The 15,979-nt window shown below is 38.4% G+C and overlaps 1 protein-coding gene across 2 annotated transcripts in view; it reads left to right on the top strand.

Annotated features, from left to right (window-relative positions):
- LOC129775070 (mucin-2) overlaps positions 1-10,903 on the top strand; it is a 114,643-nt gene extending 103,740 nt beyond the window's left edge. For both annotated transcript variants that reach the window (XM_055779308.1, XM_055779297.1), the window contains one exon: positions 5,703-10,903. In XM_055779308.1, the coding sequence (XP_055635283.1) occupies positions 5,721-9,923 (4,203 nt within the window). In that variant the 5' untranslated portion in view covers positions 5,703-5,720 and the 3' untranslated portion in view covers positions 9,924-10,903. The remainder of the gene's footprint in view (positions 1-5,702) is intronic.
- The last annotated feature ends 5,076 nt before the right edge of the window (positions 10,904-15,979 follow it).

Raw genomic sequence — 15,979 nt, forward strand, 5'->3', positions numbered from 1 at the left:
CTTGCTCAATATTTTTTCTAGATTTGGTAAAATTGGAGCCAATTTGTTAGATTGAGGGCTTTTTTCAACGAAATGGACCCCGCATACTTGTGTCCTTTCATGAATGGCAAAATTTCTTTGCCTTATAAATCTCCGAGCTCATAGGCCGATTTGCAACGGAAACATATTTTTTTGTCTGCAGTTGTATATTCCTCGACAGATAAGGAGTTTTTTGTAGCAAACTTATCAGCCAAAACAAAATTGAGCTTGCTGAGGACATTTCCTCGATTCGTGGCTTTGTAGAGTTTCTGCTCGGAAAGCTGCCCTAAATTCATTTTCACGTGTTACCCATAAGTAGATATTCTTGGTATTTTGTCAGAACCTTCTAGTAAAACAATGTCCGGTTTGGTTGTGTGGTGGAGTGAAACATGCCAGGTGTACTATAACCTTTCTGCTGACAATTCTTTCAGACGGTACATTTATTTGAATCTTATTCCATGGCAACATAGGCATTTAAGAGTCCCGGGTAACATCCAATGTAACATCCGAATGATACTTTCCCGTTTGCGAAATTGTTTGAAGACGCTACACACGGTTGATTCAGTAAAATTTTACAAATTTACAATTTGTTTGAAATGTTTTGAGATTTAAGAACTTTCAGTATTAAATTAAATTTTTGAGTAAGATTTTTTTAAACAGTGCATTTAAAATGTTATTTGTCCTAAACATCATATTTTAATCAGACATCTCAATTTTAGACGGCGCCAGTGGTTGTGTGGTTAGCGTAACAGCCTCACAATCCGATCGGCCTGGGTTCAATCCCAGCTGGCGTCGTTGGGATTTTCTGAGGCGAAAAATCTCTGGTTACGTCTTCCTTCGGAGGGGAAGTAAAAGAAGTTGGACCGGCTCATGAGTTGTTGAGTCTGATAGGTAGGAACAGGTGGAATCGCCTCCCTGATGTCGGTGATTGGCACTGAAGTGGCGGAAATAGGCCGACGAAAAATAGGCGAAGATAAAAAAAAAATCTCAATTTTAATTACGATTTTTCGAAAGAAAGATTAATGATCTTCAACTTTTTAAAACGTCAGTCGTAATTTGAATTGGTCATATGATAACGAAAATTGTGATTTTTCACGTAATTTCCATCATAAGTACCAGGATTCAAAAAAATTAGAGGGTTGGGTTAGCGGCCAGCTGTTCTGGTGTGGAATTACTCCGTAACAAAACATTCACCACCATAAGAGGAAAACTTTCCAGAGCTGGCCAGAGCTGTCGCAAGATGAGTAAATGTGGTAGGGGAAATCAGGGTAAAACCGTTAACTCCTGTTTTTTTCCAGTTAGAAGCAACTTTTCGTAAAATTCCGATATCCCCTGTACACACTTGTCATTTCTTAGGTTTCGAGCTGCGAGCCCTACAGCTGCGGAAGTCGCTTTGCTGTCAAAACAAACAACAAAACAGAACCGGTCGGCAAATATGTAAAATTCCTTTTCATAATTCAAACTCTGAGTAATCTAATTACATACAAGTTACAACTATCTCCCCTGTTTACTCTAAAAGTGTTCACATAGTCCACATAGTATATAATAGCCCCTCAATACACGAATGCACATCCTACCTTGTCGGCTGTCTGACTCTCTCTGCCGAGAGCTGCGATTGTGATAGTTGATCGAGTTCGAGGAGCGATATAATGTAGGGTGGTATGTGAGATGGCATGTCCTCACACAAAATTGAAGCAATGTAGTTGAAATATGTATTCATAAATATTTAGAAAAAGAGGTTTTGGTACACGTGAGATGTGGGAAAGTAGCCCAAAAAAATGGACACTACATACAAGGAATTTATATACGAATCAATAACATCAAGGATACTATTTCAGACGCTTTCATGTCAAAGTAGAGTCACTCAAAACGGCCACTTATGAGGTTTATCGGATCATTCAATTATTCATATATTACGTAACGCACACAGAAAGGGAGGAGGAGATGCCCTGTGGAAACTTGCTTAGAAATAAATCAAAATAAGTCTGAAAATTTTTATACAAATGACCATTTGTTACATGTTATGTAGGGAAGGGGGAGTGCGAAATAGGGAACGAATTGCGTTACGTAATATTTGAACGACCTCTAGTTGCAAAATTGACAAATTTGACTTGTATCAGGTCTGTGTATTCATAAATTATGTTGAACATACCGATTAACGAAATATGAATGATTCCTATTTTTTGAATCTATCATCATTCATTCATACAGCAATCACCGACAAATAGCGCCCAACATCTGCAGCAATATTGAAAAAATAGTCGATTTTTACTGGTTTCAACTTACCCCAGAGTTGAAAAAAAACATAGGGTGAGTTAAAATACTCAAAGCTATACGGAAAAAGTTTTTTCAGTTTAGTTTTCAACGCCACTACACATGATTATCCCTATTTGATTACCTGACGTGCAATTCTGGCGATATTTTTGAAAAATCAGTGTTTTCGGACCGATTGAATCAGCACGAAAAAATGTTTGTTTTGATTTCACGAACAAGGAATGGTGAACAAAGGCGCGGATTGCGTTAAGGCATTTCAATATTCTGGTAATGGCTGTCATAAGGTGGGTTGAAAGATAATGTATAATATATATATTTTTATCTCGTCAATCCACCATTCCTAGTTATTACTAGTTATTACTAGTAATAACTTTACATAATGTTCAACATAATTTATGAATAACTATTGTTATGGCTTTCGATTTAACTTACCCTGTATTTCAACTTGCTCCGGCGTACCTTATCACTAAAATTTAACATAAATATAAAAAAACGACTTTTAGTTTTGGTACGCATGCACTCAGTTTACTTTGGCAAAATGAAAACTAAAGAATATGATTCTCAGTTCAGTGTGTCAAAAAAAGAAAAACATGAAAGAGTTGTTGTTCGAAAAACGTTTTCCCTGTAAAAGTGCCCATCTTCCGATGTATGGACGACTTTTTGGAAATTGTAAGGGCTATTCATAGAACTTTTTTTTAAAAATTATAAAAAAATACCTTTTTGAGAAAAATGAATTTTAATTTTTTAAATAATTTTTTTTCCGCGAATTTTTTTTCAAAAAAATTTTGGTATTTTTTTATGAAAATTTAAATGATTTTCTACATGTCATGCTTTGACCTAAATTTTGTAAGTATTATAGTTTTTTTCCCTCCACTCACCCCCATCTCGAAGAAACTCTTGTTCGAGAATCCTAGAGTTGGGCACCAATTATTTTTTGCAGAAAAAAAAAATTAAGACAATTTACAATTCCACAGCACAAAACAAGATATTTAGGTACGAGGTGAGCGGACAATAACATGTAAAGCAAAGATCTATGGATCCCAGTGACAATAGTATTTCTTTTAAGGGATCCAATATAATATAAGAATATAACATAGTAAAAAAGATAAATAGAAACAACAAAAATTTGAATATAAAACATAGATTGTACAAAATTATGAGAAAAACTGGCAAGTATACAAAAATAAGAAAGCTAAACACTGAGGTGGATTATTGTGGTTGATCGAAATCTATACTAGGAAAACTCTTATGATCGATTTTAGGTATAGCTTCAATTTATTTTTAAAAAGATCTGAACGTGTTATTGCTCGGATTTCCGGTGGCAAAGCGATTTTATTTTAGTCTTATCAATGTCCTAGACTAATGAAGGAGAGGTGTGATAACTGCTAACTGCTACTTGTCTGATTATTTTCTATCTATTAGTACATTATTATGTTTAATCACAATTAAACTGTTCAACTTAAAAAGTTTTTTTCTTATTTTATTTTATATTTCCCTCCAATTTTATGCTTACAACCCGAAAACCGAAATAACACTCTCTTCGTCATTCAATGGTTGTACTCTTTCTAAACACGATTATAAGAATTACACTAGCCTTGAAAAAACTGTTTAACACGTTGAGTGTCACGGTTTTATAGCGATTGGATAGACATTTTTGAACGTATTAGGACCATCGTTTCTCATTGTAGTGGAAGGTATTTCTGTTCGAAAGGGAATGCTTATGAGCTTATATGCTTATATTATTTACTTTTGTTATCATATGTTACACTGTCAGTCCCCGGTGACTGACGCAGCCTGAACGAAAACTCAGTGTTAGTCACCGGTAACTGACGTGGCAGTCAACGTGTTTCTGGTTTTCTTACGGAGCGATTGACCACACAGCACGAGAGTCGCGATATGAATGACAATCCATAAAAATCCGCTCTGTTTCTGCTTTTATTAAAGGCGAATCCGAACATTATCTGAAAGTCAATCGGGATTGCAGGATTAGTTCAAATCTTGTCGTATAGACAATGTTTATTCATTGAGTGGGGACGGTATTAACTGCAGAGTGGTGTTCAAATCCTTAGCCGATCGATAAAACCAGTAGTCTTTGCGCTCTGTTAATAGGGTTAGATATGGTTCCACCACGGCAATTGGGGAGATCCCCAATTGTTTGAAGATTAGGTAACTATCAGTGAGATTAGTGTCTCCAATGCAAAGGTGACAGAGGATTCGTCAATTTTGTGGAATGGGATTATCAGGCCAACAAGATTTGATCGGTTTGATACTCCGCAAGGTAGTATCATGCAAGGTGAACCATTTTGAATCCCAGGATTCTCTTGTGGTATTTTCGACCCAATGAACAACATCACACAGCAGACACCTCTATGTCACAGTCTCGACAAAAAACCCGATCTGTCGGTTTCCTCTTTTCCGATCGTGATCTGGAACCCAGAAAAGAAAATATTGTTCTCTAATCCGAAAAGCTCGGTAGGAATGACCCTAGGTTTTTTTAGTCTCTTGTGGACAGCTGGCCGTCATGTTACGCCTTCGCGTCCTCGCGATTTTTATATACCGTATGATCACAAAGTACCGGGAATTTAAAAACAAAAAATTTTTTAAATTAAATTTCAGGCAAATTTAATTTATCTCCTTCAAAATAAGATTCATCTGCAGTAACACACATGTACCAACGCTTGACTCAGTCCTCCATGCATCCCTGGTAGGCCGACGAAGGGAAGACCTTTAGTTCCCTCGTCGCATTCTCTCTAATCTCCTCGATCGACTAAAACCTAAACCTGACAGATGTGCGTCTTGAGGTCGTACCAACATAAGAAAAAAAAACCGGTTCCCGCATGCACGGTAAGTTTAAATTTAAAAAATCCCGGTACTTTCTGATCATACTGTAAGTCGAAAGTCAGAAAGTTTTTGAAAGTCAATTTACAGTTGCAGACGGCTCTCCCAGCTTTTTTGTGACATCTCGGACAGAAAAATTGGTTTTTCCGCTTGAAAGCATTCCCGAACACCTTTCTTACGTTGGTGACAATTTAGTCTGATCATTTTGAACGATGTGTCTGATCGCTAACTCCTCTTGCGTGGACGCAATGTTGACTACTGAAGGGCAAGTATCAAAATCATTATAGAGGCATAATTCCGCACACAGCTACAAAATGAGGAGTGTTCAGGTTTATGATTTGCACAATTAAAATAAATGCGTCAAGTTTAGGTAGACCAAAATTTGCTCGTAATTTATCCACAAATTCTTATCGTTCGATTTTCATTCTGCCGCTGATTATAATAAATCAAATGTTCACCAGCATGATAAACAACTGAGAAACTAAGCGACGTTTTTATCTCACAATAAATAATACACTAATAATACTTGCCAACCTCTACTAACATGATTCATTTCTTCCAATTTCTTTCAGAACAACATACTTCTCAAAATGGGAAAAAGAAATCGCCATTCGCCTATAGGAACAACTATATACGCCATTCTCTGCGTAGCGGCACTAACTAAGGCTATAAATTTCGACGACGATTTGGAGGATTTAATCGCAGAAGAATCCAACATGGACGACGAAGTTTACGGGGGATACGTTCTTCCATCGGATGTGTTCAACGGGGGTAAACCATTTTTCGTCGAACGAGACCCATCGACTGGTGCATTCGATTTCAATCACAAGAAGACCGCCAATCAGATCGATGTAGATGAGAAGGGTTCATATGGCACAAAAGACAGTCACGTTAGTGACAAAAAGGACGTTGTTCTCAGTCAGTCGTCCCCGAATTTCCACGATTTTTTAAATTTGCCGGTTAAATACACACCGTCAAAGTTCGTGTATCCCTTAATATCCAGCTCATACGCAAACCTAAAGTATCAAGGCAGCAACAAGGTTTCGAATCACAAAAACTTCACTGTTCTAGCATCAACCACTACCACAGCACCGAAAGCCCCATCTACACGACCTCAGTACCCAACCACCCGACAAAACACCACCCGTCAACAACCGAATACGACAACCGCTCTAGCGACACCTTCTTCGACCAGATACACATATCCGATCACTTCTGGACGACCAATTACTACTACGACGACAACAACGACCACTGAGATTCCCTCGACACCAGCAACAGTGAAGCAACTTTTTACTAGATATCCATATAAAAGTACCATAAAGAACAAATACCTCGAGACTTCGGAAACCCGCAAGAAATTCTTCTTACCATCGACACTATCTATGCCAACTATCACGACTACCCAGAAGCCTCAATCGACGGAACCGCAAACGACTCCTGTGCGATCATCTACCTTTTACTCGCCATCTGTTCGACCGTGGACCAGTCCAAAAACAACCCTCCAACCAACAACACCAACCGAAACTACCACTGACTCTCGTCCCATGAACCCAATCCGCTTCGAAGACAACGACCACCAGACTCCAATCGAGGAAGACACCACCCCCAAAATCAAATTCACTATTCCAGCACTGAAATACGAAGGCAATAGACCAGCACCCTTCCGGCGCCTTCCATCGAGTCATGTTCAGCAAATAAACCAGAAAAACCAAACGAGCAATAAAATAGAGTTACCAAAAAATCCCGCAATGACAATGTCTCTATCCGATATCTTCAACACACTCGGCCAAGACGATGGCAAAGAAACTGCAAAGGACCGAGAAAATACGATAGTGTTTGAAACGACGATACCTCAAACAACTCAGCACACGACACCACCTGCGATTGTTCTGATTCAAGACCAACAACCGCAATTTACCGGTCATACGGAAGTGAAGATCGAGCAATCGATCGATCAGAGCGATCAGTACGTCAATTATGAAGTACAGCAGTCGAACGGTCACCGACCCCAAAAGCCTATCGATGAACAGTACGTACAGTATGAGGTTCACCAATCGAATGGTTATCGACCACAAAACCCTACCCCTGCTCAGAAAGAATCTAATATTGGTAATCAATATGTAAAGTATGATGTACAGCAACCACAAATGAACGTTGTCAAGTTTAGTTCAGTTCCAAGCATGAACAGTGTGGTAATAAGTCCGAACCAGCACTCAGCGACATTTGTATTAGGCTCCCAACAATCGGTTGGTAGTTCTTCTGATGGACATTTCGTCGGATCGGTTTCGCAAGAAGCCGCATCTGCAGCGCTGAATGGACATCCTTCCGGATATCAAATGGGGCAAGTTTTGGATGAACCAAAGGAAACATCCAATGTACAAGTCGGTACTTCGGTCAACGTGCAAGTTAAACCTCAAGATATTATCAAGACCACAAGTGTTAGATTCCCGAGTGAAAGCGATGACAAGTATGAAAATGCACCTATTATCAGTGGAACTCACAAGAGTGAAGTACTGCCGCCCAATGGTCACTCGGCACCAATTGGCATGGGCTCGAATCAAATGGTTGTTTTTCCCAAAGATGATAAGATCGACAGCACGTTGCATGAGGTATCCAACAGAATTGTTTTTGATACACCAAACAACGAGACTCCAAATCAAAACGACCTATCCAACTACCCGTCGGAACTTCCCGAACAATTGACTCCTCCATCGAATCCTGAGACTACTCAAATGCAGAAGCGCCCACGGTTGCCGATACCAGCTCAGGGACCACCATTTATGTACAAGGAAATTCAACGCAGACCATTTCCTGGAGATCGCATTCGCCCACCACTAAAACTCCCCAACATTCTGCCTCAATTCCGTCCGAACGCGAAAATATCTCACGGCCACCCAAATCACCACAAAGAAGCTGGAACTCTTCGTGTACCACCACCTCTACCATCCAAGAATTTCCTATCAAACGGACCACCACTCAGGACTCAACATCCAGAACGGCCATCGGTACATCCCCAAACACTCCCATCAACCTTACCAATCCGTCGCTCTCCCGTTCCCACCCGATTCATGACCCAAATGTACACAGGCCGTCCGAATAGCATGCCTCCACCACCGGGTCCGTACATGGATGGTTCAAATGAAAACCGCCGATATTATCGTCTGCCTCCACCAATGATGAAGGATCGCATCTTTCATATCACTCCCCCGAATCTCAGACCTCCGCCTCCTCCTCCAGCTTCTCCCGCTACACGATTCGTTGATAGTTACGCTTTACCGACTCCCGAAAAACTTGTTCAAACAGACAAATCAACCGATACTGAAAACAATGAATTCCAGCGAGATCCTCCAACTATCTTGAAAAATGCGATCAACGAGGATAAACCCCAACGCCCAAAACTGGAACCCGTAGTAACCCTACAAATGCTTCAATCGAAGAAGCAAACATCCGAATCTCAAAAACACAATCTCCCATCGGGACAAAAAGTTGACTTGGCATTGGAAGGGCATCCTCCTTCGACCTCTCTACAAGGTATCAACGCTGATACTAAACAATCGGTATACGTTGTCTATCCAGTAAAAAGTACCCCCATGAAAATGGATACAGTCCAATCGAGCAGCAGTTTGGATCCGGTGGTCATCGGCCATCGTGGTGATCACCTCCCAATACATCCATCCATGGTCAGCCCGGGAACCGAGTACCAAAACACACCCTTTTCAATAGCATCCCATTTCGAACAGGAGCCCATTCTCATGGCCAAAGACAAAAAACACCACCAGAAAGTACAGTTTCCTTACAATCTGGAAAGGCCCGACCCTCAGGCGTTAGTCGAAATGGAAAACGAGTTCAAACATCGCAGGCCTGAAATGAGCAAAGAAAACAAACTTGACAATATTTACAACATCGGCGAAGAGCCAATCAGCAAAGAGCAATCGGAGGAATCCGTTATTTCGAGCAAACTACAGCGTATTACCGAGAGCACACCAATCGCAATCGCCTACACACCGACCGAATCAAACTTGAAGTACAAATATAACTTACAAAATTCACCATACTACTCGCCCTACGGAGAAACCCAGACGGAAGTCTCGTACCTCAAACTGGATGAGTTCGACGAATTCGGCAATCCAGCCCATCGTTACGAGCAGAGCTTCCAGGCTCCGTTCCAGGCCAGTATCAGTTTGGATCCCGTTAAAGTTACTAACCCTTATGAAGGATGGGCCGTCGTAACTTCTCCCCCACAGGCACTGGTTCAAGAACAGAAAAACATTGACCGTTCAGATGATAGCATCTACAGTGGGAAAAATCCAGTTACCATCAAACCCTTCGATCAAGGTAGCGGCTTTCACCCCGAACTCCAAGGAGGATTCCGACCGATTTACGCGGAGGATGTAAAACTAAGCGAATCAATGAACCCAGATCCCCAGACTAGAAATTCTTTCCTTATGCCACGAGACGACGAGGCACAATCAAAGCCAGAAGAACATGAAAAGCAAACAGGGTCAGCGATGAAAGGAGCTCAGAAGACGGAAAATAAACCATTATTTGACAGTTTGGAGGCATTTTTCGACAATCTAACAAAGGATTACGATGAACAAACGGAATTGATGGCGCTGGATGGTGAAGAGAATGAAATTGAAAAGAATACCGCGAAAAGTGCAAAGGAGCAGGAAGGAAGAAGTAATGACAGCACTGCGACTGAAGTAACAACGGGTGACGCATCGAAGACAGAAATGGCTCTGGATAAGACCGCCACTACAGAAGCGAGTGTTCAAAAAGAGAATCAGTAGGGGATTTCGGCATCGGGATAATTGAACACAAGTTTGTTTTGCAACGAACTCTGTGTGTACCTCTGTTAGAAGCTCTCAGCGTGACAGCTGACAGCCATTAAAGAGTGAAATGCATTTTGAGGTTATGTTAACTAAACCTCACACACAAACACACAGTAAAGCTAGATTTTACTAAAGAAAATCGTAATTACTTGAGTATCTAATGTTAAGTGTACATTTCTGGGCACGATTTAGCTTCCTCCAATCCAAATTTCAGCAGTCAAAGCCACCAATACAGTAGTAAATTGGATGAAATACATCCGCATATGCTGCAGAAACTTATACTTTGAAAACATTAAAGAAGCTAGTCAGCTAAACTTGATATTAGATACTTGATAAACCAATTAAATAGTAAATGAAGCTACGAAAATGAAAACACCGAAAGAGATCCATCCGACTCTTTCTTTTGTCTGTATAAGTATGTGTAATATTAGACTGACACTGTTTTGTAACAAATCGAAAACAAACAATAGGATTTAACGGGCGAATCTGACGCATGTGAAAAGCGTGACATTTGTTATTAGTGATCACTGCATTGTATTAACATTATCGGTTAAGTGAATAGGTAAAACATAGTTAGTTTTAGCGACAATCGTTCACACTTTCCCGGTTTGCCTTCAAATATTCCAGCTATATTTCGCTCGACGTGTAAACACAACTGTAATACCAACATCGACAGCGAATGTTTATAAAATTCTATCTTTTTGCTACATTTATACTGCATAGATTTAGTGAGCGATTGCTTTGGACGGGGATTGTAATTAGTAGCTAGAAAACAACTAGGATTATTTTAATTTATTTATGAATTTTTTCTGAAGGAACGTGTTACACTGACAGAAGTTGGCTCTGACCAATTCTTAATCAGCATATTAATCTGTGAACAGCACTATCACTTTAGCATATGGTAAAAAAGTATGGAAATAAATCTACCTGAAATATTTTATATTTGTTTTCTTTTTTCGAACATCATCAAAACCGTACATGTAGACATATTATCATACATAGGGACTGTCCACATACCACGTGGACAACTTTTGGAGGGGTAGGGGGTAAGACAATGTCCATGCTTGTCCACAGAGAGGGGGGAGGGGGTATAGATCAAGCCCACGTGGACAGGAAGATTTTTTTTTTAAATACAACCACCTAAATATACATTCAAAATTAAATTAAATAACACATATTCAAGAATTTCAAAACTCTCCGTATTTATCAATGAACGGGTTGAGCCGCCTGAGAGTGCTGCCCAGTCAAACGTTCATATTTTTTTCTCATACAATTGATCTTCTTCTTCTTTCTTTGTTTTTAAGAGGCTTTAAACTTATGCAGTTCATTCGCCTCTAAATATTGATCTTCAGTGTTATCTGTATTATATAAATATCTCACATAAACTGTTAATGACCAAGCTGTTAATGATCGAACTTTTATAGTTACGGGGTATGCATAGACACTCATAGTTCAAAACTATAAAAATCAAACGATTCCATAATGATTGAGATTTCATGATAAGCGTAAATGATTTTTCATCAAATATAATTTTCTATACACTTTGTCATATCTCGAGAACAGTTAGTCTTAGGATAATAATGTCTGTATAGTTTTTCAGGTTTGTTTTCCATTTTTTCAGAATTGCGTGTAAAATCATTTTTCCGAATTATTTTAACTTTACCAATTTCCACTAGTCGTCAAAAAATTGAGCCGCTGTTCTGATAAAAATATATGTGGAATTAGGTAGCTGATTCGGAATGTTTCAGGAGGTGATAGAGGATCATATTTAATGAAAAAATTCTACGCATTTGGTCAATTCTCAACTAGAGTTGTTAAACTTTTCTTGAGTCGAATTTTATGTCTTGAACTGACTCTAATTTAGAAAGTACGCTACTTAGAATAATTATGCTACTCAATTGAAAGATAAGAAAATTAGAATGCAGTTGTAAAACATTAAAATTAATAGAACCAAGTAACTTTTAGAGGTAAAGATGAACCTTAAATGTTTGTGCATTTATAGGTTTTTTATAAATTTTCTAAAAATGCATGATAAACTGGATTGTTTCTATCAACCAAATTGAAGCTGTCCAACCATTCTACAATTCTTTCCTTGACACTACACTGTTATCCTTCTTGTTATCTTGCAAAAACTTAAATGATTCACAACATAAGTTATGCGCAATTTTCTCAAATGAAATCAATTGAATCGTGCTAAGCAGCGTAATTTTTGAATTAAAGTCAGTTTAAGGCAAAAAACAACGGTCTCAAGGAAAAGTTCAATTATTCTTTCGTAGATGAGATTTGACCATAAGCGTAGAAAGATTTTTTTCATCAAACACGATCCTTTACCACCTGAAATATTTCGGATCAGCTACTTAACAACTTGTATATAACAATATTTCAAACAGATATAATAGTTTTCGATATTCTATTCAATTTATGAGAAAGTTTTCTCAGCAGTTTAACCCATTAGCGACCAAGCTGTAAAAATTATTCTTTTAACGAACACCATTGGTGTAATTTTGATTATTGGCGTTACAGAAACCCAAATCTTCAAGAATTATTTTTCCGTCCTTCCGTTTTCCGGAAAATGACAAAAAAAACAAAAATCGCCAAACAAAAACATTGGCTAAAACCTGCATTTATGATCCTGTAGGAGGTTCAATCCAATGGTTTTTTTTTCTACATCAAAATGTGTGTTCTTTTATCAAAGTAATACTGTAAGAAATAAATTGAGCTATCATTTGATGTCAAAACCTTACCATATGATAGCTTTCCAAAACCATGAAAAATTATCAAAGTTGCTGTTCGATTTATAGAACGCTTGGCCTGAAATGGGTTAAACATTTCTTCATGGTTTTGAGGAATCAATTAACTTTCTATTGAATTAATTGATTTCTCAAAAACTTATTTCAATCGGGCAGCAGATTTCAAACCAAAAATGTAAATTTTTTTAAAAAAAGGGGAGGATCGGGGCAGCGACTGATTAATTTGGCGTTGAATTGTTCTTTAGTAAACTATTCGAATTTGATAAGTGATTTTTTGAAAAGGATTCTAGCGGAGGAAAACCAAAAAGCAATAAAAATAACATTCCGGGCAAAGTTAGTAAAAAATCAATGAGTCGGGAGTTTTCTTATGTATACCTCGATTCTGCATTCCGTTCGAAACCATTATTTCGTTCGAGATATTATTTTGCATTCCCTATTTTTTGGCCTTTTAATGTTCGAAGAGAAGCAGATTGAACGAAATGCAAAAACAGCTTGAACGGAATACAGAATGGAATTTTATCAAGTCGATCGAAATATTTCGAATCGATCGAAATACAGAATAGGGGTGGTGGTTTTTCATTTTGAAAGCCATCTAGATACTCAATGAAGAATGGTCAACAAGCAGTTGAAAAATTAAAAAAAATATACATTGAAAATATTTCTAATACGCTATTAGTACTCTCTGAAAATTCTCGGAACTATTGCGGAAAAGGCTTTGCATTGCGCTGATGACTTAAAGTGAAGCGAATGTGTAAATTAATCGACATTTCCTGTGACCTATCGTACTCAGGAGTGGGCAAAAAACTACACTCGGCAAAAAAATAGAGGAGCAAAATGCGACATCGAAAATTTTGAGTGATTTTTGAAACGCTATAACTCTGTTATAAAATAATGCATTCATCAAAGCATATAGCATATATTGTATAGAATATTTTGAAGTTTACAGTGGGCAGATTTGATTTGCGGTGCGTTCATTATTTCATGAGATATTCTTGATTCAAAATTAAAGGATAAACGGATCATTCGATAGAGAATATCTCTGTAGAAAATAGTTCTACTGAAACTTTCTATGAATCAAATGAAAGCGAAATAATCAGGTTGATTGGATTGTTATTGTGAATATATTTTTTTAAAATTTATAGAAACTTTGAAAGTAATCCAAAAACGTTTTATCTTTTCTTGCAATGTTTTTGTCTCCACGCATATACACATTAAACTAAGATAGGTACGTACGATATCCATAAACCAGAAATTTGTAGTTTGAAAATGCTGAATTTTTTGTCTTTATGTCATGATTTATATCAAATTACAGGCGCTTCGAAATCGCTTAGAAATTTCGACCCTTTACTCTTCAATCCTTTATCAAATGAAGATCTTTAGATATCAGTGCATGGTCTCTATTCCATCTTTTCTTTTCTTGAAATTCTTTTTAATTGATAAAAAACTATGCATATAAAATTGTTTTGTTTGTTTTTGTACGCTTCATAAGCTGGAGAAGTTCGCCACTGATGGAGCTCATATTATGACACAATATACAATCCACTTCAAGGATTTTTGTTGCTATTGCCAACCCCTCAGGAAGCTTTAAGATTTTCAGATGGAATAAGCACACTTCTGAAGTAAAGCTGTGAGCGTGAATCAGCTTTCTAGTATTGAATACGTATTCTATGTGGTAGCAACACATTTTTTTGCAAGTGTTTAAAAAATCGTGAACTACAATTGTATCCGATATTATATCAAATCCATTTAATTTTATTCGATTAGCATTGCTCAAGATTTGGAATTGTGTGATGTAGATTCGGGTGCGGATTGTTCAACTGTATATTGCGCGTTTCCGTGTTGGCATACTAGATAGCCAAAGCGTGGCAGGGTACAGCTAGTAAAATTTGAAAAAAAAACATAAAGGGAATTAAAATTTAATGTGAGCGCAATCCAGTTATTCCCTCGATTATTCTAATTAAATAAGCAAATATGTCCACGTGGACAACAGAGGGAGGGGTATGAAAATGTCCACGCTTGTCCACGGAGGGGGAGGGGGGAGTGTGAAATCGTGCTTTTTCTGTCCACGTGGTATGTGGACAGCCCCATATATAAACCATCCATAGTGACTTCTATACTCCCAGAGACGAATGAACTCTCTGAGTTTAAAGTCTCTTTAATTCAATACCGTTACCGTTCTATACTCCCGCACATCTTTAATCCGATGTCTCTATGCTGTCCATTGTTGTAAGAAGTACCAGATGTCTTCTGAAATTTTTCATCATATTGCACTTGTTGCCACCACCAGCAGATCGGCAACCCTGCCATGCAGGACGACAATAGTTTAGAGATGCCTCGTCATGCTTAGCAATACTTGTCATGCTGATGAAAACAACAGAATATACAAGAGGATAATCGTAACTTATAATATTCGTTAAGATCATTTTGCCATTTGGTTTGATCCTTTTTTCGCACTGAATTTGTAAGTAAATAAGAAATTAATGAACTGATGATGAAATAATGCATTCAAATAAAATTACAGCTTGAAGCTGTTTGGTACTGCTGTCAGGAATTAGCGCGATTTATTATTCGAAAGAATAAATCTTCAAGAAATTCATCGGTATGAATGATTCCGTGATGACGCCTGAACAAACCAAGTCGTGTGTAGCTTGTATTCGGCCTGATACGGCTGACAACATGGTATGCTGCGATAAATGTGATGACTGGTGGCATTTCTCTTGTGCCGGGGTAACAGCATCAGTGGAATGCCGTGATTGGATCTGTTCACGATGCCTTTCAATCACAAACCAATCAACTACCGTCGTAGCGTCCTCAACGAGATCAACGTCCTCTGGTCAGAGATTACGCGAGCAACGTTTGGCTGAGCAGCATGAGCTATAGAGGCAGCAAATGCAACGGGAACACGAACTACAAAAAAAGCACCTGGAACAAAAGCAACAGGTGCAGGCAGGACGAGACGACGAAAACAAGAGTGTTCGTAGTAAGCGTAGTATCGTCAGTTCAACGAGACGCACTAATCGGTGGGTGGAGCAGCATGCAGAAGCTTCCATGGCTGTAAACGAAAATGAAGGTGCAGTGGGTGGTATTGCCATCGAAGCAGTAACCCAGCAGGACGCCCAATCGTCACAGCAACAAGGCAAACTTGTGATGGAACTTCAGGGAAAAATGAATAGGCGCGAGGAGGAATCCCAGAAGCTGATCCAGGATTTACAGGAGCAACTGAAAAAACTCCAGCTTGAATTACAGAAAACACGTAATGAATCA

Source organism: Toxorhynchites rutilus, chromosome 1 (genome assembly GCF_029784135.1).
Source record: "Toxorhynchites rutilus septentrionalis strain SRP chromosome 1, ASM2978413v1, whole genome shotgun sequence".
Lineage (NCBI taxonomy): Eukaryota > Metazoa > Arthropoda > Insecta > Diptera > Culicidae > Toxorhynchites > Toxorhynchites rutilus.